The 24,475-nt window shown below is 40.6% G+C and overlaps 1 protein-coding gene across 1 annotated transcript in view; it reads left to right on the top strand.

Moving 5' to 3' along the window:
- kctd16b (potassium channel tetramerization domain containing 16b) overlaps window positions 1-24,094 on the top strand; it is a 63,409-nt gene extending 39,315 nt beyond the window's left edge. The window contains exon 2 of the mRNA XM_010770161.1: window positions 23,386-24,094. Within this exon, the coding sequence (XP_010768463.1) occupies window positions 23,386-23,849 (464 nt within the window). The 3' untranslated portion in view covers window positions 23,850-24,094. The remainder of the gene's footprint in view (window positions 1-23,385) is intronic.
- The last annotated feature ends 381 nt before the right edge of the window (window positions 24,095-24,475 follow it).

Here is a 24,475-nt window from a genome sequence, read left to right as displayed (position 1 = left end):
TATCTAACTTTCTGTTGAGAGTCTGAATCTGTTCCTGTGGCTCCAGCTGTTTGATGTGAAGAACCAATCCCCTGTCTCATTAGCAACTGTATACACCTTACTGATGGAATGTGCAGGACTTAAAGAAGTGATTTACGTTTAATATAGCGGTGCCGCCATTATCAAAGTGCATGCTGGGACTTGTAATGTCTCTCATTTGCTGCCACTTCTTCTGGGGGCCCAATCAGAGTTGTTCTTATAGTGTTTCATTACAGTGATGGAGGGCAGGATCAATCTCTCCGTCCCTGAGATCATTATCCAGTCATTTTGATTCTGCTACTGCTTCCAGTTTGACTATTGCTAACGGAGTATCGCAAATCATCTCACCTCTGTAACTTCAGATTCATCTTCATGCCTCACAAAGTCATTTGGTCAGATTAGTGCATTTCAAATGAGTTTGCTCATTACAAATATCTAAGGCTAGCCCTTGAAGAGTGTGTTGTGTAACACCCAGATTGATATGCAGTTCTGTTAACTGGACTTTGGCAACAGTGGTTGCAGAGATGTGAGAGGCGGACATGACTTGGGAATGTGTTATTCAAAAAGCATTTTGAAGTGTACATCAGTCATTCATCTATTCATGCTTTCTTCTTCCTAGAAAACCTGCACACATACACACAGCACATTATAAAAGCTCACAACCAGTGGCCACCAAAACTGGATGTGATTTAAATTCAGGAATGAAAAGCCTGACCTGTGTTCCACATTTAAGCTGTTATTGGATGGGTGTAATGCATCACTGGGAACCAATGATTTGTCGACAGGGAGCATGTGAGTGTGTCAACGTCAAACTGAAACCTCCCACACTGGCCGACCCATTACAAAGCCAGGGGAACAAACGGTTGTCCTGTAGGGATACAATGTGTTCTTGTTGGTCTTTTATCTCCTCTTCAACAGAATCTGGTTTTCTCTTTGATATTCGTCCCACATGTTTTTCAGACGAGCATCAGAGTGGAGTGAAGAGTGTGTTGGAGAGCCCTTTGTGATTGTCTGTTCTGCTTTGTCTGACCCACAACTACCCTTGTGTACACGTGGACACACACTCTCTAGATCTATCTCTCTCTGCCTCTCGATTGATTGCTGTAATCAAACAGCGCGCTGTAGCCAGGTCACAGAGTGCCGTGCTATTGTCCACTTCTACAGCCCATGCTGGGTGGAATACTCAATGTTTCTGCACAACCAGCTCAGAGTGAATGAGGGCACAGGTAAGGGGGGGAAACAAAAGACAAACACAAAATCATAACTGTGGAAAATCACCACTATTCCCGGTAGTAAAAGAGTGGGAAAGATAGGTTGTGATGTGGGCGGTATAGAAAATAGGAGAGAAAAGGTAAACTGTGAAATGATTAGGCCTCGCTGTGTGCTTATTCTATTCCATCACATAAGGCTTCCTCGTCGAAAGAGGGAAAGCTTTCCTTCCTGGCACGAAGAGACAAGTGACAGTAAGAGCATGCAGGTTAATCGGCTGGCAGAGCGAAAAGCTGGCAGACAGGCAGCAGATAGGAAGTGGGAGCAGACTGAGAGCTCCACAGCAGAGACAGACAGAGGCTGCGTTCAGCCAGCAGACCTTCACAGTCAGGTTAGACTCTCACTCATGGCTGAGGCCTTTGTAAATCTGTGACTGATGCAACCTGTATCTAATTCCAAGAAGCAAGTAACATCATATGAGTCCAATTAAGATAATTCAGTCGCTGTAGTTGATGAAGTAATCACTGAGGGGGTTTCCTATCCAACTGTCCGAATGCCCCTTTCTAAATATGTACACACAGCTCAATGTAAAGCTTCATGAACATTAGAGAGAAACAAATACATGGGAGTGGGAAAGGAGCCCGTTAATAAAAGGAAGCCTAAAGACAGAAATAGCAGCAGATGGTAACCTCATGTTACATACAGACAGATGAAACAAACTGCAGTAATTAATAAAAGGTAGCAGATGGGAAGCGCCGGTGGCTTGACATCATTTACTGGGATACAGGGCTAGAAAATAATTGCACGTAGAGGCATTGTTTCATATTTTGTGTGGTCTAGCATAAATCAATAAATCCCCTATTTTAAAGTACACTCATTTATTATTTTGGTCTTGGAAACTGTTTATGTTTGTTAGATATACAGGTCATATTTCCCTCTCTAATATGTATTTAATATCACTGCAAAAACTAGGATATTATTCAAGTTTCAGGGCAAAAAATACATTGGACAAGATTACATTTGAACACGTTAATGTCCCCAATAATGTTTACTGAATAGAGTTGGAAGGCATCATACTCTTAGTATCAGTGAAACCTTGTTTGCACTGCAGGAGAAACGTGCAACTTCGTTCCTTTGTATGAGTGTGTCTATGTATATTTTCCCTTTTTTCAGTTTGCCGTCTAATGCCTTTCCCCCCCGTGTCCTTCACTCAAAGTACGGTAATGGTTGTTTGATCTCGTGAAATGATTATAGGGATTTGTGTGTTTGTGAGCATGCTGGTGAGTGCAAACAAGGACAGAGAGAGCAGAAGCAGAGTTGAGGGGTGCGGCAGAGCAAAGGGTGTGATCAAGAAGCAGAACAAAAAATAAGACATCATAGAACTCAATAAGGACGTGACGAGAGATATCAAGAAAAACAGGAAGAAAGGAGAAATGAGAGGGCAGAGAGAAAAAGCGTTGATTCCGAGCAGGACTGAGGAAACAAGAAAGAAAGAGTGAGATGGAAAGGAGAGAGGAGAGAGAGGTGTGTGTGAGAGACTGAGTGGAGGAAAGATTAGGGAGGCAATATCAGACTGTCCATCAATGTCACAGCGCCTGTGTCCTCTGTAAGCCATTTCATCCATCAGCCTGGCTGTGTGTCGACGCCTGTTTACCCTTTCTACATGGAGAAACTTAAATCCATTTCTCTAATACCGGCTCTAGATTAGGGATTTCAGAAATCAGGTAATGGGTGCAATTACTGATAAGGTATTGAAGGCAAATCCAAATTTAGAGTACTTTGGAAAACTAATCATGTATTGTCCAGATGACAACAGCTTGGCACTAGTTTTCATGTACCTCTGTGCAGCATGTCAAGCTGTAAAGCATGTTAAGATGTGTGCTGATGTGCACCAGTTATTGTTTTTTATGCACAATCATACTAAACCTATTAACCTATGTCACTGTGCCTCAATTTTGGCCAACAAGAAAAACGCATATCTTTCCCTGAATGCACAATTAGTCGTTTCTCTTTCTTTATGAGTTGATCAAAAACAATAACAGCTTTAATATAGCAAGTTTTGAAGGTTTTGAGAGTCCTGCAAAGAATCAATGGTTTCTTAAACTAGAAACCTTTAATTTGTTGATGTGCTGAAGTTGTAGATACAAGACATCCATGTTAACCTACTCTTGGAAATAGTGCAATATGTGCAAGTTTGCCAAAATGTTGAACAATTCCTTTAAAGTAAAATGTAGACTCGAATTTCAAGGGTAGCATTTTGATTTCCCTATTGCATGGTTAACACACTTTTGATCAGTTTATGCCAAGTTTAATGGGATATTTAGACAATTGACTACATCATTTGAATCCTAATAGAGACAGCAAAGCTCAAAAATGCTTAGTGTACATCAACTGACCATCCAAAATGCAGCATTAATCCACTGTTAAGTTTTGATGAGGCGATTAGAGCTCAATTAACACAGGCTTTAATGACTGAACATTACAGTCTGTCAGCATGTTGCTCACAAAGATGCTAATAACAAGTCTGAAGGGCTCTGAAATCCCCTGTGTACGGCTGTCTATCAGTGACATTGCTTTGGAAATAGAGTAAGGGCTTTTGTAGGTTACAAGTGCTATAGAGTGAGTGTCGGTTGATCCTGCTGCTGTGATTAACCCCACCCCCCCACCCCCTTATAAACACAGAATTACAGGCTCAGTGTCAGTATAACAAAATATGTTCCAGTGCTTAATATGTAAATATCTTCAGCTTTGTCAGATAAGTTCTGACCGAAAGCCTGTCGAGCACAAGGCTAGACTACCTTAGAGGCCCTTCGAGGCCGTTTTGCATGCAGCATTTTAATTGGTCTGGAGAACAGTCAGAGCTTTTCAGGAAAATTCACCGATTACCAGCTGAAATTCAGAGAATGTCCTAATTAAAAAACAACATGCAAGCGGAAATTTCAGCAGCCTGAAAACTATTCTTAGCTTGCAGAGATATTATGCAACGTTCAAATGTAATTCTGCTGGTAGGAAAAAGTCAATACCCATATTGGATAAATCTGCTTATTTTACAGTCCTTGTGTTCTATTAAGGTCTCTATCTATCATGCTGTTTTGAAAGCTGGGAACCATGTACATTCTTTCACCTCTGGTTTGTTTATTTTGTCAGCATATGGAGTACAATCTGTAATGAAGGATTGGTGCTGTTTCATAGCAGGAGATTGATTGACGAAATCTCATGTAAAGTAAATAGGGAGCCGAACAACTAAATTGTGTTTCTTATTCCTGTGCAAAACATATTGAGTGAGTTCACATCAATTTACTTATTATTTTCTTCTGACATTCAAATGACATTTGTTTGGGAATTGATTAAAAAAAGGAAAGGGGTATTACATAATGTTTTTAGATGACGGCTGTCTCTAGATGTTCACATTGATCTATTTTGACCATAAGAAAATAACATTGTAATAACCTTTATTTACCTTTCCCTCATTCATCATCTATTCTTTTTGTTTATTGGTATTTGGTAGACCATGACAGAGCTTTATAAAATTCCGCCCCGCGCTCAAAATCACTGATTGTCACCTTTTTCTGCCGTCGCTAAGGAGAATAATCTCCCGGGGCCGCTCACTGCAGGCGTCAAATAAGATTTTCAACCCTACATAATTCTACCCGGGGGGATTTATTCATTTTTCTTCTCTGTATGCAAGCGCGTATTCCAGAAGCTCTAACGTGACAATGGTCCAAGAAGTGGAGGCTATCCACAGAGCTCGGAATGAAGGTGCCTCTATTCAAATGGTGTGTGCAAAGTGCTGCATTGCAAAGAAAGGCAGATAAATGTTTAGCCACAATGAGGTGCTACGCTGAGTGTTTGCATTTGCCCCTAAGTGAATGTATGGTGATGAGCTTTATGATCATGATGATATTCATTTGCTTTGTATTGAAAAGAAAGTGGAAGTGATGAGTAACTCTGAAACTGGCACAGACATAATCTTTCTTTCTTTGTCTCTTTCTCTCTGTCAGTTTTTCTCCATCTTAGTTGACTAGAAGATTAATGCCCTCATTTTGTTAAATAGCCATGTGCTATCTGACCCCACGCTCTCACATTTCCAATTGCTTCTTCTTTCTATTTCTGCAGCATGATGTCCCCTTCATTCACATCTGTCATCAAAGTCCATTAAGGGACTGTTCATCAAACAGGCGCCACTATGTCATGCGGTGACACGCGGTGAATAAGGCATAATTGGAGACGGTGGGGGTGGTGGGGGTAAATTACCAGCATTGATTGAGAGAAACAGGTTTCCATTGATTACTTCCACGGAGAGACATTTTGCAAACCTTGCTTGTTGAAAAAGATGAAGAAAAGAACAACGTTGCAGTAATAAAAACAAATTAAAGGACTGTTCATTTCAACTCCTTGTTGAGATTGAATTGCTGTTGCCTTGGATACTGTGAAATGTAACAGAGAGGGTGATTGAGAGACAAATGGGCAAAGACCCAAATAGACGGCGAGAATTAGAGAAAGAGAGTAAACAGCAGGACACATCGTTTAGCATTGTGCCTCTTATCGATTCCACCCCTTCATCGCTCAGGTAATGGCAGAGAATACCTACCAATTAGGAGATTAGGGATGTGGTTTATCGCTAAGGGACAGCAGGAAGGCTGGAGAGTGGAGGGATAAAAGGAGAGTTAAGTTTGGAATCGAGGCCAGATAAAGTCCTTGAAATTCAATCGAACATCAAATGCACCATATGGTTTAATGGAGAATAACAATAAAAGAGAAGGATGGAGCAATTGAGAGCGATTTCATTCCCTCTGTTGTCCTGCTGAGTCACACATATAACTAAAGGGAACTGATATCTGGCACATGAAATACTTAAAACACACAAAGCCTCCAACACCTGCCTCCTGCAATCAACTTTCACAATGCATTTCTTTTGATGAGTTATAACAACCCTCAACTTTCCCTTCTGCACATCAAGGAAGCTCATGGCCAAGCATATACAGTACATGGCTGAAGGGGTAGTTGTTTGTTGTTGTTTTTATACATTTTAAAGTTTATTTTATAGGTGGAGTCAACCAGCATGCAAAATGTCGGACCAAGAACATGAAGTTATCCGATTGAAATTGAGCAATTGTCAGCCATGTTATTATATACACCTTTGCTTTCTACTGTGACAAGTCAAGATGTCTTCCTTGAAGAAAGGTGAAATGTCATTGAGCACTTTATGAACAATATGTACATTTGATAAGATCATAAAAGCTGTTTTGCTTGTATGCCTCGCTGACAGTATGCTGCTGCTGCGAGGGTAGTATGATGTACTGTAAATGCTTTTACCCCTGGTGAGGAGGAGAAGAATGCAAACCCTCCTACTGCGCCATCTGGCCTCATTACAAGACAACGGCTGCATGTTATAAACAGTTGGGAGTTTACCTGTGGGAAAGTGTGCATACTGAATCTGCAAGCCAGAAATAACTCGATTAGCATACGTTTGCATTTACAATTCATGGTTGAGTCTTTTTTTACACTGCGGATTTGATTGGACGCCACATGAGTGAATGCCCATGAGTGAATTCCCATGAGTGAATGGCCATGAGTAGCTTCAAGGCATACAATACCTCTGAGCTGCTTTCTTCTGAGTTGCAGAAGCTAAGGTAGAAGAGTCTCTGCAGTCAGTCTCCACCTACGGTAGAGCTGGATAAATCAATTAACAGACTGAAAATAAACACTGTTAAGATAACCGTCTTAAACCATTAAATTACTGTACTGTCAAATGTATGATTTAGTTAGAATATTTTGCCAGTGAAGAAATATATATTTTGTTTCGGGACAGTTCAGACTTAATTGAATGGATTCATTTTAAATATTTTTTCTCGAAACCTGCTTCAAAATATATATATAAATATCATGCATTTAGATACCTAACAACTATTTACTATTTGATAATAACAGACATATTTTGTGAAAATGACTATGATACATGTAACCATGTTTAACAAAAACAAACACATTTTTAATCACTAAATGTAATCAAATGTAATGATGAAAATATGTTTTAAAACATATTTGAGCCATGACAAGTGTGTTTCTATTCACAGTTTATTTAATAGAATAACACGTGACATGTCCACAGTACCTGTCTTTCAGCGAGTACAAAAAAGAAGAGGAGAGGGATTAAATGTGACGGAGAACAGATGAATATGTGGGTTGGATTGAATCTTTGACATGGTGAGCAAATGGTACTGAACACTCATGCTTCATCTTGCTGAGCCAAAATAACTCCATGTTATTTATTTAATTTGTTTACTCTTTTGACAGAGCATAAGAAAGCAGGTGTTTACTACAGTCATGGATTTACATGTGGCCTTTTTCTTTTTATTAAAAGTCACCATTGCCCGTGCCTCAATAGAAAATGTTGACTCTTTCCTTTTTACTGCATCATAAATGAGTTGTGTGTCTTTCCTGAGTGTGTGTGTGTGTGGTGACTTGCCTATTAAAGAGACATCAATCACACATTGTGCAGGGTGTGTGAGGTAGAAACTGAGAGACACCATATGGAGCTCCGTCACTGAGCTGTAGAAGAGTTAAATGTAGTGTGTCGGAAGGCAACCTTCTCTCAGTATATGCACACACACATGCACACTTAAACACATCGAAATGTGCACACTCGTGCTCGCCAGCTCTGTCAAAAAACGAGAGGCTTAATGACACTTAGCGTGAGATCAACTTTTGAGACGCTCTAAAAAGTCACAATGAGCCAAAGCTGCTTTAGCTAATGACTCAAGACAGACACACACGCACACACACACACACACATATGTATATACTTGCACACCCAGGAACACATGAAAGGAATACCCTAAATAACAAGATAGCAACATACAGTAGCATACTGGGGTTTCATTTAAATTATTTGACATTTAATGTAAAGAAATCTAAAGTGACACGATCAAATTGCTTTACTTTGTATCCGTCTGCACTTGTTTGCATGGCACTTGGTGTACACAGCAGTCCTGACACATCACTTTACTGCCAATTACTTTTGCACTCAGTCATGCTCAAAGGCTCTCGCTTGTCCCCCCTATAACATGTCTGTATGAATGTGTGTGGGCAAGAGGGAGAGAGCCATGGAATGTGTGTGTTGTCTGTGTGTTTGGTCACATTGCCCCACTTCCTCCATCTACCCATCATGCATAGTCCTTAATGAGGCCCCTGGGAGCTTGCAGTTCTCCAAAAGCGCTCCTGTTGCAGCTCTATTTCAAAGCTGTTCGCTTCAAGGTTGGCAGCCTTTGAACTGCTATGTCTGGTAACCAGCACTCCAGATTTGTCCTTCCGCTTACTGACATCATCGCCATCAGATCTGCTCTATATGAACATTTTTTAAATAGTGTTGAACACCCATTTGGTCACAATTAGCACAAACGAATAAATCGCACAGAGAACACCCCCACACAAATTACTTGGAGCCCCTTACATGATGTAGATGTTGTTTGCCCAAGCTGTATTACTAAGCATTCCATCACTTCTTTACAGTTTTTCATTTCATTGTGAGACACACTCGAGAAGAATCAATGGTGACTCAAAACAGAGCGACCACACACAGAGAAAAATAATGTCTCTGTTTTAACAAAACGCCTGCAAATGGGCAGAATAATACATGACTGGCAGGGAAGCAGAAGTCAAAAGCTCCAAAATAAAAGGAGATTTGGGCAGCTAAATGTACTCCCTGAAGAAAGACAGAGAACAAAAAGCATCAACATGTAGAGATTTACAGTAGATTTAGTTAAAGAATGTCACTTCCCCCTCAGGGAATATCCTATTCCTTTTGGTTCAGCAACCATGCCTTTTTTCCTGCACATCATGTCCTGTGCTGTTTTCATTAAACCCTGCCTGCTGGGAATAGTCCAGGTAAAATGGGACAACTGCGATGAGTCTTTTACAGATGATGCTCCAGACTTTGGCTTAACATAGAGTAGATGCTTGGAGGCGAGTGTAAAACGGGAAAAGCAGCTCTCAAGTTCACGTAGTGTTCCGTTCTCGTGGAGTTCATGGAGATGAGATTTTAAACTCTCATAAGCATGCACTCTCAAAGCCACCTGCTCGGAGAGAAAGAACTAAAGAGAAAGATGCACAACACCAGAAGTCAGTGTTGTAGTAAAATCCTGTAAATACGCACAACTTGAAAATGATCCTTGCTTGCCTCGGACCAAATCTCTCCAGATTTCTTCGCATCTGTTTCCGCCCAGTTTCTCCTCTCAATAAAGGAAAACAATTCTGGAGCATGTGGCCGTTCGCTTAGAAAGAGTAAGACAGATCAAGTAAGAAAGAGAGCATGATGGAATCAGAGATAAAGAGGCCAAGTACAGAGAGTCCTGCCAGTACGTGAGAGGATATCAAACCGTGATAAGGTTGTATTGATTAGACGCCTTTCAGCCTGTAGAGCTTTCAAAGACAACAACAGCCTTTCTTCATCTTTTGATTCCTCCACTTTTCAGTCAATTTCTTCATCACTTCAACCATCCATCTTGGATGCAGCATTGATGCCGTCTGAATCTAGTATTTTTTTGATGGTTTTAAACTTTAGTCTTTGTATTTTAACTGTTGGCAGTTATTATTTCTTTAGCTTTGATATTAAGATGTCGATTATTTCTGACAGTCCACCACTTCTCCTAAAGATAAAGTTTTTTTCCTGTCCTTGTTGTTACAAATGGCTGGTCTTGTAAATAATGTCTAAAGAATGAGAAATGCGAAAAGTAGAGCCATGATCTTCTTGAATCCTGTTGAAATCAAGCATAAAAAATATGGGCAAAGAGGGTCTTATCTGATACTAAGTAAGTATGTCTGATGCTGTACGTAGGCCACTAAGCAAAGGAGGAAACATGCTTGTTTTTTTCAGTAGAGGTGGGTTTGTAGCTCAAGTCTTGTGTTATTCACAGACTACTTTGGTTTGTGGATCTAAGAGACAGGTCAATGCAGACACTTTGTATTATGAACATCCAACAAGGCTGCCATTCTCACTGCTGCAGCCAGCATGAGAGCAAAAGTACTATTGTAAAACCTTCATCATTTTACAAAAGGCAGACTTGGAGCGAGTTACTGGGAGAGAATAAGAACTAAAAAGTGAGACTCAGACTGAAGAAAAGAAAAAAGTTGGCAATCGCACTCCATTATGTTGGCAGAGCTGAGTAAGAGGGGTCCGATGAGAGATCGGGAGACAAAGGGTGAAGATTGATAGAGACTTGATGATGGAAAAGGAAAAAATATGAGACTGATAGTGAGCCGAGTGAAAAGGCAAATAAATAAGAGATGAAAAGGCCCAATCTTGCTAATGATGAAGCAAATCAATAATGAATGTAGAAATCGTATCCAAGATAAGAAATAGATGATGATGATGATTCTTGCAGATAATGATAATGGCGGAATTAAAATTAAACAAAGCACCATTTAACCTCAAACTCAAGATTTTGCAAGCATAATGGTCTGAAAATGACTGAAACTATCAGAGTTACCACTTACTGTCATGAGGACACATTCAGTAATCTGTAAGCAATTACAGGTTTGAAAGTAACCTTCACAACCTCGTGTGTGTGTGTGTGTTTAGCCAATGGATAATGATTAAATGTGTGTGACAGAGGAACAGAGATAGCGGCTAGTGAGCGCTCTGCTGTGCAGTGATAATGCATGTGCGATTGTTTGCAGATAACAGTCCATTTGTTGATGCTGACATCACAGATAAATTATCACCGGACACTGCGTATATTTTTCATGGCAGACACAAATGCTGTGGCAGTGTGTGCTTTTATTACCGGGACTGTGGCATCCTGTTGTGTGTTCATACGGCTTCACCTATTGCACAAATGCTCAGTGTGTTTAACCTTAATTATTATAATGCCACAATTTGCAAAACTAATTTTTCCAGTGGGTTTAAAAAATCCCAAAGAAAAATAGTTGTGTTCTATTTTAAGTCATACCAATGCTTAAACAAAAATGGGGTAAATTAGTCTAAAACCACCTTTTAGAATTTGCCATGTGTTCCTCTCTCATCAGCGTCCACCCCTCAGTTGAAGAGTAACGTTTTTTTTGTATTGTCAACGCAGCACTCTGTGTGTGTGGTCTGTATTCCCCTCGACTGCAACATTTTGTGCTGCTTCAGGCTTCTCGCTTGGATGCATTCAGATTAAAACCCACTTTATATTTCTCCCTGTAAAAAAACACCTGGTCAGAGGCTACTATTAATTGCCCATTTCTTTGCCCAAAGGCGACATTAACAGGTGAATATTTAAAATCAGTACAAATGAACTGGCCATGGAAACTATGGAGGTGATGAAATTACTGCTATTTATGGTTTTTCTTTCTTCTTTTCTTGATTGTTTTTTAAAGGCCATTTTAACCCTTTGCATCAGTAAAAGCTGTTTTCTGTTACAGTCTATTAGCAAACAAGTGCAATTAAGGATCAAGATGTAAGAAGACATGTATAGATGCTGAATAAATGGATGGATGAAGGGCAAAGTACCAATGAAGAAATATTAGGAGGGTCGACAGATAGTGGATGGATGGTTCAATCAATCAATGTTTATTTATATAGCCCAATATCACAAATGTTACATTTGTCTCAGTGGACTTCACAGTTTGTACAGAATATCAGTATGACAATACGAGCCCCTCTGTCCTTAGACCCTCACATCGTACAAGGAAACACTTCCAGAGAAAACCCACAGTTTAAAGGGAAAAATGGGAGAAACCTCAGGGAGAGCAACAGAGGAGGGATCCCTCTCCCAGGAAGGACAGACGTGCAATAGATGCCGTGTGTAAATTGAAAAGATAATACATTTACAACATAGGTAGTCCAAATGTTTGGAAATGCATGTGTGTATAATAGGAAGATGAATCCACGAGGATATCCATCCAGGACTTATGATCCAGGACCACAGCCACGACTCAAGATCCAGGACTCGCGATCCGTGACACAGGACCGCAGGATCATCCATGACTCCGGATCCCGGCGTATATAGACACCAAAAAGAAAGAAATTTGGGGAAGCTGGGTTAATCGGAACATGAGAGTACACAGGTATAGACAGAGAGAAGGAAGAAGTAAGATGTCCCCCGACAAACTAAGCCTATATCAGCAAAACTAGGGGCTGAATCTAATCAGCCCTAACTATAAGCTTTATCAAAAAGGAAGGTCTTAAGCGCACTCTTAAAAACGGATAGGGTGTCTGCCGCCCGAACACAAACTGGAAGCTGATTCCACAAAAGTGGAGCTTGATAAGAAAAGGCTCTGGCTCCCATTGTACTTTTAGAGACTCTAGGAACAACCAACAACCCTGCATTCTTGGAACGCAATGCCCTAGTAGGACAGTAGGGTATAATGAGTTCTTTGAGGTAAGATGGCGCCTGCCCATTAAGGGCTTTGTAGGCGAGAAGAAGAATTTTAAATTCTATCCTGTGTTCTATAGGGAGCCAGTGTAAGGCAGCCAGAACAGGAGTAATGTGGTCCCTTTTCCTAACTCTGGTTAGTACACGAGCTGCAGCATTTTGAATCAGCTGAAGCGACTTGACTGACTTCTTGGTACACCCTGATAATAAGTTGTATTTGATTAGTAACATACGTATGCATATGTTGAGATAATATATCCCCAAAATAGTCACCATACTATACCAACTAACGGGAGCAACACTATTGACAATCAATAGATATTTTTGCATGACCTTTTTTGCAACATATATCTTTTTTGCAGTAATTGCAAGTCTTACTGGCTTGGACATCATTTTCTGTATATGGGGAGAAAGCTACTACGGTAATTCATCTCTACAACTCATGTGAGAAACTATACAGTTTTTTGCCTTTATCTGCAACTTCTTTTCATTAAGGCTGTTTATATTATTCAATTATAGAGGAGAACATTTCACACAGTAACAGTGTGAACACTCATGGCCTTGCACTCAGTGACAGCTGCAGAGATGGACCAGAGTTCTGTTTTTTCCAAAGAAGGATCATTAATTTGCATCATGATGAATTTTAAGAGGGCAGTCTAGATATGGTGGGTTGTAAATGATCATTTGCCAGTATTACTAATGAATGCCATCAGAGACTAATTCTCTGAAATGGAGACTTTTTTTAAATTTGGAGAGGAAGCTTGATTAGTAATCAGGAGGATTGGTCTTCAAGAGGGAAATGTCACTGAGCCTGCATCAGCACAGCCACTCTGAAATGGTTTGAAATACGCAAGTCCCCATCGTTCCAATCAGGGGACTGCTGGTCTACAGTATGTCAGATATTAATGGGCAATTTTCTTTCATGTTGCAACCGTTTAAAACTTTAAACCTTACTTTTGAAAAATGAACAGCTTTCCATATTCCCTTTGTTTTGCTTCTTCCCATCGTTCTTTTCTCAACCTCCCCTATCACAAATGTCTTTTTTTTTTACACATTCAACTTGTACTTCGACTAAAAGTGGCATTGGTATCACATTTGTTCTCGGAAACCGACACCAGTTTACCATAGTATCACTTGTAATCCCATACGAAATAACTTGCCAGTGTGCTTCTGTAACATATGGTGAATTATATGCATTGGCATGTGTTACATACATTTTCAGATGTACTGTTTTAGATCACCATGGCTTTATAAGAGACACACACTAAGATTCACAGTAATGACTCTAGGGATGGATGAGTGGAGAAAATCAATAGACAGAAAGAATGAGGAACAGTAAAAGGGAAATACAAGTGCTGCTAGAAACGGAAACTCCTTCCACCAAACAGTGTCACCCTCAGAAGGAAAATGTAACACCTGCTTCAAGGGAAGAGAGGCATTTCCCCTCCACAGGGACACAAAACAAAACAAGCGTGAGTGCAGAAGCACACTTACCCTTAAATGTGCAACGTGTTACACGGAGCCGGCTGCTCAAAGGAAAAAGGGGGCAGCATTTTACCTATGAAGAAACAACAAGTAGTCAGTTAGCATGCTAATTACAGTACCTATCTCTGCAACACTAAGAAATGTTGACACCACACCATAACAACACTGTAAGCTATTGACATTATGTTGATAATGTTTGTCCATTTTTATTGGTTTGCAAAAAAAATCAAACCATATCTTACACTGTCCACCCTTAAATGCAGCGGTGAGAACATGCTAGCATTAAAGAAGTGGCTGTTTAGGATGAACAGTCAATCACATAATGGGCTGCCTTGTGAGGGACTAATTACGCTGCATAAAGAGAAAGACGGGAGGAGAAGAGAGAGGCAAAAAGGGGAGAGGGATAAGAAAATGCCTTACTCTCGTTATCTATTAAGCCAACCTTGCAAATACAACTCGAAACCAACAGTCTGCTTGGGAACATACGTGTCTTGCATTCTGAATATGCTGAATTTTCCTTTGGCAGCTGATATCTTGGTCCAGAATTGCTTCCCAGGGCCAGGGACAGTTCGATCCATATCTGACCCACCAAGCTTCTTCCCACAGCTAAGGGCCGACAGCTGAGATGTACAGCCGGCTGCTGCAGGTCCACACTCCTGACTAAAGCAACATCTGTCACGCTGAAGCGTCCTTGGGCAAGACTCTAAATGACTGTCAACTTAAGTTGCTGTTCTTTCAACCTCTCTTTGCCCTGGAAGATATAATAAAATAAAGTAGAATCTCCTTATTGATAAACACATTATCACATTGTTATCACAATGAACAGACAATAACATAAGACTGACTTTGTGGAACAAAGAGCATTTGTCTGAGCTTATGAACTAAAATAAAATCCATTTTACATCAGCTCTCAACCAGAAAATAGACTCATATGCCCAGAAAATCACACAGGGTACAGCCAGCGTCTCATTTTCTCTCTTTTTTGATTGATTCTCTATGGTGCTACACATCGGTCTGATGCTCAAGGGAGGAACAAATTCTTCCACTTTGTTTTTGTTCGCATAGACTGAACCCTCACTCATATAATCTCAACATTCCTTAGTATTGTAGTAATAGCATCAGAGGGGCCAGTCCATTAATTATTGAGTTTAAAATGTATTCAGTTTATTATGCATGAAATATCAGAGCCACAATCTTGTGATGGTAAAATACAGTTAAATCTGTATGTATGGTTTGAGGTTTTTTCGAAAATCCTCCTTTTATGTTGTTTGACAAAGACCTCATGTGCTTAAGTGTAATTCATCTACCTCCGTGGACAGTCTCTTTACAAATAATAAAATGTATGTATAAAGCAACATAGCAGGCCCGGTAAAAATAAGAACTGCAGTCCTCAGATTTGAGTAAACGTTGGTGTAAGGGAAACTTCTGCAGCAATGGAGAGTCAGGACTCAGAGAGACACGAGGAGAGTTGGAGCTTTGATGTCAAACACTGATATTTATTTATAAGTATCGGCCGGAGAAATTCACATCACAAGTCACATAGCCAGAGATTCTGACTGCCCTGGTGGGTTGCCATGTCAAATCTCCCACGCCTCTCTCTCGATAGGACTTTTTACTAGTTCAGAGAGAGTAAACAACATATTTGGGGAGATAGACTAAACAGCTGGGCACCCTGAATAAATTGCGTCTGACCCTTAATGGCCTCGAAGCCAGCGTTCCCACAGCCGTAAACCATTTCGTGACCGAGAGTTGAACTGGTTTATCAAGATTGCTGGAGCCTCCCATTCCTTAAGAGAGATAACAGAGCCAGGGTTGGTCGTAAACGTCAACACACAGTTAAATATCTAGGAGTAAAGACAGAAATATTCCCTCACAGTTGGTATTGAAATGATTGTCATGATGATTGAAGTTATTGGGGAAATTAATATTTAAAAAAGGATTAATCAAAACAGCTCATCATGAATAAGCTTTGGTGGTTTGTAAAAAGTATTTGAGTCAACATAGTGTTTGCATTGTGTTGCTTAAATCAAATGACAATCACTGTCAGAACTAAACTAATGATTTGATTTGAATTATTTCAAATCAGTGAGCTCATCAGTTTGGTTTCCCTGATTTTCATTGCTCTTGAGGTTTTCTGCCATATCTTCAAATTCATTTGCATTTTTTCCAAAGATCTTTTGACAAATTCAACTAAAACACTGGAATAAACTGCTTCCTTAGAAAAGTTGTAATCTGACACACAATTAAATCAAATAAAGTGACTTATGGATGGAGGACAATCCGAGCAGGGAAGACAGAAGAAGATGGGATGGACTGAAGAAGAGACAGGCAGGTGAGAAGAGAGGAGTGAGACAGTGACAGAGAGGTACAAAAGGCAGAGTTGAGGTGGGATACAGAAACAACTGAGTGATGGATAGAAGAGTTTTATTTGCTTTTGCTGTGCTGACATCATTTACTGTAGAGCTGATCAGGGCCGGAGCGCTAACTATCATGTGACATTTGTATTTACCTGTGAGATGAAGTGATTTAGAAAAGTATAAAGATGCATAAAATGGAAATACTTAAGTACTTTTATTTTATACTTAAGTATATCACTTAGGCAACACTGGAAAATATGATATTATAAGATTATGATTTATAGCCAAGACTCTAGATTAAAAAGCGTTTATAATACAGTTTATAGTACAGTCCATTATTGTATGCCTAACCCTAACCCATATATAAAACACAACAATAATTAAGGCTGCAAGCAGGGATGAGCGCGTCTTCAACAATCTGCGCAGATTTGCTGTTGTCAACAAGTTGATGTGTTACGTAGATGTCTTCAGGACCATTGAGAAAGGTGTGAGCTTATGCACTGTTTACACAATGTATACAAGAGTTACAGCAAAACCGTGATTCATGGCGAGGAATTTGTCTCCATAACAACGGCATATGAAGACTAACAATTTGCTCAGAAATCTTGCGTATCGTACACACGGTTCCGTCTCGTTGAAGCTTGCCGGTGGGAGTGTCTGGTGCCCGATCAACAACCAATCACATTAATCTCCCGCCCCGCCACACAAAGCACGCGGTTCGATTGGCTAACGCTTGTACTGGTATATGATTTGATTGGCTGGCGCTTCCGTCCACATTGAAAAGTTGAACTTTTCGCAACTTTCACCGCGAGAAACGGAGGCAAAGCGAAGCAATGGAACCGCAATTCAGTTCGGCAAAGCGTGACGTCACCCCGTTCAAAGTGAATGGGAAGCGTCTCCGTTGAAGCATGCGACGGAACCGTGTGTACGATGCGTTGAGGGCTGCCTCGTTATCAGAGACGAGTTGAGGGCTCTACCATTAACGGTCATCTGAAGTCTGACGATGTTTGGACCATTTACCATTGAGTTACGTCGACATCGTGTTTTATGGCGGGTTTGTGTTTCCATGGCAACAGCACATGATGAGATGATCAGATTTTAACATACAGTATCTCCAGTGAACAGCCTCCCAGTGCTGAGAGGCTGTATGACAGAAATCAATCAGAGGGCAATCGTCCATACACTTCCACTGATGCGCCAAACCATCGATACAGGCATTAGTAGGGGAATGGTAAGAGAGATATATGTGGAGACACAGGTGAAAAAGGACAACAAATAGATGAGGTTCTAGGAAAGGAGCCTACAGAGGAGAGAAAGGAGAAAATATGTGAACTCTGAAAATGAATTCTGTGCATGTGTTTATGTACTTATGCAAGAGTCAAAAGTATTTTCAAAATGTTGAAGTCCTTTCTCTTTTTTTAAAGGTCTTTTCAATAAGGAAACATCAATCACTGAAGGACACGTCTCATTCTGCTTGCATTATTTGAAGAAAAAGACATAAATCGTGCTGCATGAGCTGTTTTAAAGACACAAACTTCAGCTGTGTTAAATCTTAAATGGGGATGGAAGGAGATAAGAGAACTACAGATGCTTGCTAGTGTTCTCAGTCAGAACTGTGTTCTAATGGTCACGAGCTACTGTTAATTTTATAGAGTTTGTACTGCGGGAAAGTCCCACCTTCAGGATGACAAAGCCTCCATAGGGTCAGGGTTTAATATAGTAGGGAACAGATGCAAAAGAATGATAGATGATGGATCTTATACATCTAGATAATTGAGCTTTGCACTAAATGTGTGCTTAACCTCTTTAGTGTGCAGTGTGTGTGTGTGTGGAAGAGTTTATTCTATTCCACTGTGATTGTTTGTGAGGCAGCCAGGTCTCTTTACTCGCCAGAGCTAACACAAGTTGCGAAGGTCCCTGCTGAGATCAATACATCAGAGCCTAAAGCACCTGTCAGGAAGTGTGTGTGTGTGAGCGTGCGAGTCTGTGTGTTTGTGTGTTTGTGACAGTCATTAGACTTCAATCAGACTTCCTTCCCACCACCCTGGAAGAGAAACAACATGAGATCAAATGAATCAACTGCTGCATATAGAGTATAAACACACACACACACTCACACAGAAAAAGAGGGTGTGTACGCTGAGCCAGAGGCATGGCCGACAGTCTGACACCTCTGATGACACGAATGGGAACCCCACCTGACATCAGCCTCCCTTTCTCTGCCCAGCGGCATACAGATAATAGTTCCAAGGCCGATGTCACTTACACACTGAGGGATGACCAGAGGCGCGCACACACACGCTGTTTATGGATACTTCACACACACACACACACACACACACACACACACACACACACACACACACACACACACACACACACAATGTATGATGTATGTGGAGGAAAGGAAGTGGGAGTGCAGCACAGAGACTGACCTACATCAGTGTTTAGCTTAAGGTGCATCATAATTCACATGCTACATGCATGTGCATGTACATATATGGATTCTGACGTGCACTTAGACACACAACCACACAAAAATGCACTCAGCCATGAAGGGAAGTGTGACCTTATTCTCCTATGAGGGCACAGGATGCTACATATTTTATACTACACCATATACACAATATATCTTTCACACATGCATGCTGCTGTATCTTCAGAACCACACACATTCACTTCTTATACTACTTTTGTTAGCGCATTTGCAATGTAGACATAAAATAAATATACGTCAAACATAGTCAGAAAGTTTGTGTTGCGTGTTTTAGGATTGATCTACAGCCTTCACTTCTTAAGTCTTGTTCTCTGTTTATTTAAGGTAAGCTGAACAAGTGCCCTTTTACCCTGATTCAAATGTATACAGTTAAATAAACTCTCACCCAGGAGCTTCTCAGCACACCAGTCTTTTCTGTCAGTCCCTGGTGCATGTTGGGGATTAAGTGTCTGACTGAAGGCAAGTGCTCCTGAAGCATTTTCCTGCCCAATTCTAGCCTGAAGCTCCAGATTTCAGCTTGCTGCCTCCAGCATCAAGCCCACTGCTCTTACATTGGGCTGATGTGTTTTTGCAGGTATCAATACAGGGTTTATATTGTTTCTATATGTTTTTGCCCTTGTTTTTACACAGCTATCTTAATTAGAAAATAGACTGCAATGAAAATAAATATATTCTCATGTACAATTGTACATAAGGTGCCATAAGTTACAAACTATAACATCATTATTCAGTTCATAATCAGAGAGATTCTGGCTATAGTAGCTGTGCTTTTCCTTCGCCTCCTGTGATTTATTCTACATTTTCTCAAAAATGCCGACATGCATGTGGGCGTGAGTGACAGGAAATGGGGACGCTGCTCCCCCCAAGATATCTCCCGACTCGTATGAAAAATGAACCTCAGGTTATTTTTTGAGTGAGCGGATCATCCTGTGGTGTATCACTGTCATAGAAAGAAACTGTCAAATGCCTGGCATGTGGAGAGCTTAAATACCTCATCTCTGAAAATGACTAGATAGGAAATGTTTTTTTTTCTTTTCTAATAATCATGTATTATCAGAAGTACTGATAAATTGCTCCAGTAAGTGGGCTGCCTTCAGTTCCAGTCATTTAAATGACCTCAGGTGCAGAATAAGAAGAAGCAAACTTAGTTATAAATATCTTCCTGGAATGATAAATGCAGGCATCCTTTGGGCCACTCAGTAACAAGATGCAACATTCCTCACAAGTATAATTAAAATCAAAACTGCTTGTGTGGCAGCTATAGCCTTTAGACTCTGAAACCTTGACCTTTAATTATGGTACCTCCATCAATGTAAACTTTAAAGCTCCAGAGCAACCTGTCAAAAATGCAAATCATTAATAACAGTTAGGTAAAATTAAACTGAGGGTCTCAGAAATAACATCTTTCGACCCTTGTTATGGGACAACTGTTAAAAAATATACATTGTAATAGACAAAATAAATGACTGATGATTATTAGAGTATTTATAGTTGTATATAGAGCCAGAACTGTAGGACCCTTTGTTTTGGAGCGGATGGAATTTATGTCTGTTTCCTTTGTCGTTTCTTATAAGGCAGAGACGTTGCGTGTGATGCAATAAGATAAACCTCATATTAGCAATCAAGAAAGTTTAACCTGACAGATACAAAAACCCTGAAGAAACACATCATAAAGAGTGGTTTAATTTTCGCATAAATTAGCAAGACACTATAAACTTGTGGTGTAAATACCACTGAGAAGATGCAGGTCTTTATATTTACACTTTTTCCCACTTCAATTAGCGGGGGAAATTGGTTTTACCACTAACATTACGTAATGTGCCATGCAGCATCAACACTGAACACTGATACCCTTTTGAGAACATAATTAAAGTATCACTCTAGTGGAGAGGGAAGACACTCAATTACTTATCTAAAAAATATCACAGTTATCAGTTCTTGGATTTTAAAATACCTGTAAGTGGTTTTCTCGATTTATATATTTGCTAGACAATTTGTCATGAAGCTAAAGGTTTGACAGAAAATAAATGTGATCCCTCCCTGGTCTTTGGTGAGAGAGGCTAAATAGCTATTCACAATACCTGTAAGTTAAAGCAGTATGTCACTGTCGAGACTTAGTGCGCAGGGCTACAAGGAGGTGGATGTAATTACTCGTTTTATCAGAAAGCCATATATCAAATATACAGATGCAAGGCTACACACACACACACACACACACACACTCACATGAGGCTCTTTAAGACATTTGTTTCAGCAGCTTTAGCCGTCTCATCGTGTTAATGTTATTTGGACAGGCAGATTGGCTACTGGCAGGCTCAACAATTCACCAGAGTCTGGGGCCATTTTTCAAAACACCAATTAGGAGTCTGCGTCCCATCGATCAGAGCACTAGCTATTTACTCAGAGTGACATAAATTAACTCATGGGTCCCTGAACAAAGGTTTGGAAGAGACGTAATTGCACATATCATGGGGGTTACGTCTTCGATCATGCAACTGCATAACAAACACGTCTTTTATTTATTGAAGGCTTATACATTTCTGGTGGAGTGTACATTAATAAGTCACCCTATTAGAGCACGGTGGGTTATTATTCTCTGTCTTTGTGCATGCGAAAGCTGTAAATGCCATTGTTAATTAAAGAGATTAAGAACTATGATGGGTGACAAACGGTGTCACGTCCTATTTCTGTCACCGCCTTAAATAGGGTGATGTTTATTTTACATACACAGCAGGAAGGCAGTGTTTTTGTGTGTGTGCGTGTGTGTTTTTGTGTGTGTTATTTATCGCTGTACTCAATGGTTATCTTCCTGAGATGTTGAAGAACAGATGTTTTAAGTGTCGGAGCTGTCCAAGAAATATTTCACATAAAAATAATAACGATACGTAGCAGCAGGTTTATGAGCGGTGCTCTGAGGTACAAGCATTGGTTAGATGAATCGATTTTTGTTTGGCTGCCTCTCTATAAACCATCCAAATACGGTGCTGAGGACAGAAGTAAAAGCAGGGGGGGGGGCATTTATTTTTAAGCAGCATTATTTATAGTTCTGTACTATCTCGTTTGAAGTGGAACACTCAGTAGCACATGAAAAGAAACAATGGTACTATTGAATTTGATGGGGCAGAGGATGCATCAAATAGCGGAAGCTGGCACGTACTGTATGTGGAGTCCATCAGCAACAGATATCTCTTCAATTATTCAGCAGGTTAGCATGAAAAATAAATGGCTTCTTCCTGCAGTGAGAGGTGTGGCACTGCTCTGGTTCCTGTGTGTCTTTCATCCTTTCACTGTACAATCACACATAGGTTAGGGTGGGCAATTGATTCCTTTCACCTATGTTCACGGATCACTGCACCTCTCTCGGTATTGGACCACACTAAAGTTTTTGGCAGCCGCCTCAGCCTCGTCGACACTGAGAACTTTCTATAATTCTCACTAAGCTCTAGGTCAGGTGAAAGCAGATCTGATTATCAAATGTTTGACAGAAAAGCAGTTCCATAGTAACCATCTTCTGACCTTTGCCGCTTTTAATCAAATCACTGCACAGAATATCAAAACACTTTGCAAAGGGATGGAACATTCTCAAGAAGGTACAAAGACAGAAAAGGTTTCTTTTAAATACAGCAAACCTAAGCCATCTAAAGGTCAAACGTTGCAATGGTATTTAAATGATAATTAGGACCTCTATTACTTGGAAAATCTCTTTCATTTTAATGCTGCTGAAAAAATATTTGATCTTGACATTTCTTTCCTGCAAATCGCAAAATCAATGCATACTGGGTAGTTCAACATCTATAAATATATATTTATATAACACAACCCTTTGATCATGTGTTTTTTTAGTCTTGACCTAACCATGAATTTGTATGAATAGGTTTGCTGGTGAAAGGGAAGACATGCTTTAGAGAACTGACACTGCACGTACGTCATTTAGAATTGAATCTGTATTTGTTCATTAAATCGACGGACTCAAGATTACAATATCTCTTTGTGCAGTTCAAATACTTAAAAAATATGTATTCAATTTGTATTGCTGGGTCTCCTTCATTGAAGCAAGTACCATTCCATTCAGTGTTTTGCTGTCGGTACATTGATAGCATTTTAATCTGGACCTTTGTTGTGTGTTTTCAATAGTATAAATTCTTCCACTTGTTTCATTTGACAGCATGGATGTATAGGTGGCTCACTTCCAAGATTAGATTGAAAGCAAGCCAAGTGTCTCTGATGTCACGTCCCTTTGTTCTCGGTGATAGGCATTCGGCGTTAGCTGTCTGTTCTTTCTGTCTGTCTTTGGGGTTCTTTCCTGCCTTCCTTCTCCTGTCTAACTAAATTGTGGGTCTCAGTGTGTCGACGTCTCGTTTTTCTGTTCACGATGATCGACGCAGGAAAGAAGAAAAGGTGGAAACAATTGCTCTGCTTGAATTCTAATTGTAGCTTCCTCTCTGGTTCTATGTCTCTCCAGGTGGTCAATCTCGCTGGTCCTCCCCTCCCTGCGACTGCTGCTGCAAGAACCACAAGGGTGACGGCGAGGGCGAGAGCGGCACCTCCTTCAACGAGCTCTCCACCTCCAGCTCCGAGAGCCAGTCAGAGGCAAGCTCTCCCCAGGGAACGGTCATCTCCGGGCCGGTCAGCCGCCAGTCACACCCCCGCACCACCGTCCAAACCCTGGACAGGCCACCGAAAAAGGGCCCCATCGGCACGGTTCAGCAGTCCGAGCAGCGGCGAAAGAGTGACTTGCTGCGCACGCTTACGGCGAGCTCCCGGGACACCAGCACCAGCAAGAAAAGGCCGGCGAAAGAAAAGATGACGACCGAGGAGGAGCTGGATAAGTGCATTCAAGACTTCCACAAGATCAAGATCCCGGAGCGGTTCCCCGAGAGGAAGTACAATTGGCAAGCAGACCTGCTGAGAAAGTACCGCGTTTGAGCCAGGATAGAGGGAGCGGACACGCGAGGCCAAGGATCAGTTTACATGTTTTTTGATCATGACCTTTGCAACAATAGGGAGATAACACTAAACTCATTTGAAGTCAGTTTCTGGGGGGAACTTGACCTTTATGCCAGTGGGTTGGAAGTCTACACAAAAGCTAGCAAGAAGCATCAAAACTAGACTGTTCTCTTATTGACATGTAGTGTGTGTGTGTGTGTGTGTGTGTGTGTGTGTGTGTGTGTGTGTGTGTGTGTGTGTGTGTGTGTGTGTGTGTGTGTGTGTGTGTAGTTTAGGTATACTGTATGTACTGTAAGTATGTGCTGTATCTTGCTGAATGCTTCAGAGCTTTGAATAATTTATCTCTATGGACCAAGCCAAGTGGGTGAAAGACATCTTCTATGAACCGATTAACGACCCGAAGGCTCACTAATGGCTACAATAGGGGTTACTGAGGGTTACTGGACTGCACAACTGTCATCTGTCATCATTTGCCTGGAAAATCATAACAAGAGCCACAATTTTAGTCCACAAAGACACTTGATTAAGTATGTGAATGTGTGTGTTAATATGTGTGTGTTCGCACCCAGGTGGCCTAGAGGTCACAGATAAATCTACATCAGGAT

Source organism: Notothenia coriiceps, unplaced genomic scaffold (assembly GCF_000735185.1).
Source record: "Notothenia coriiceps isolate Sejong01 unplaced genomic scaffold, NC01 NC01_scaffold00008473, whole genome shotgun sequence".
Lineage (NCBI taxonomy): Eukaryota > Metazoa > Chordata > Actinopteri > Perciformes > Nototheniidae > Notothenia > Notothenia coriiceps.
This window is presented reverse-complemented; position numbering and strand designations above follow the sequence as displayed.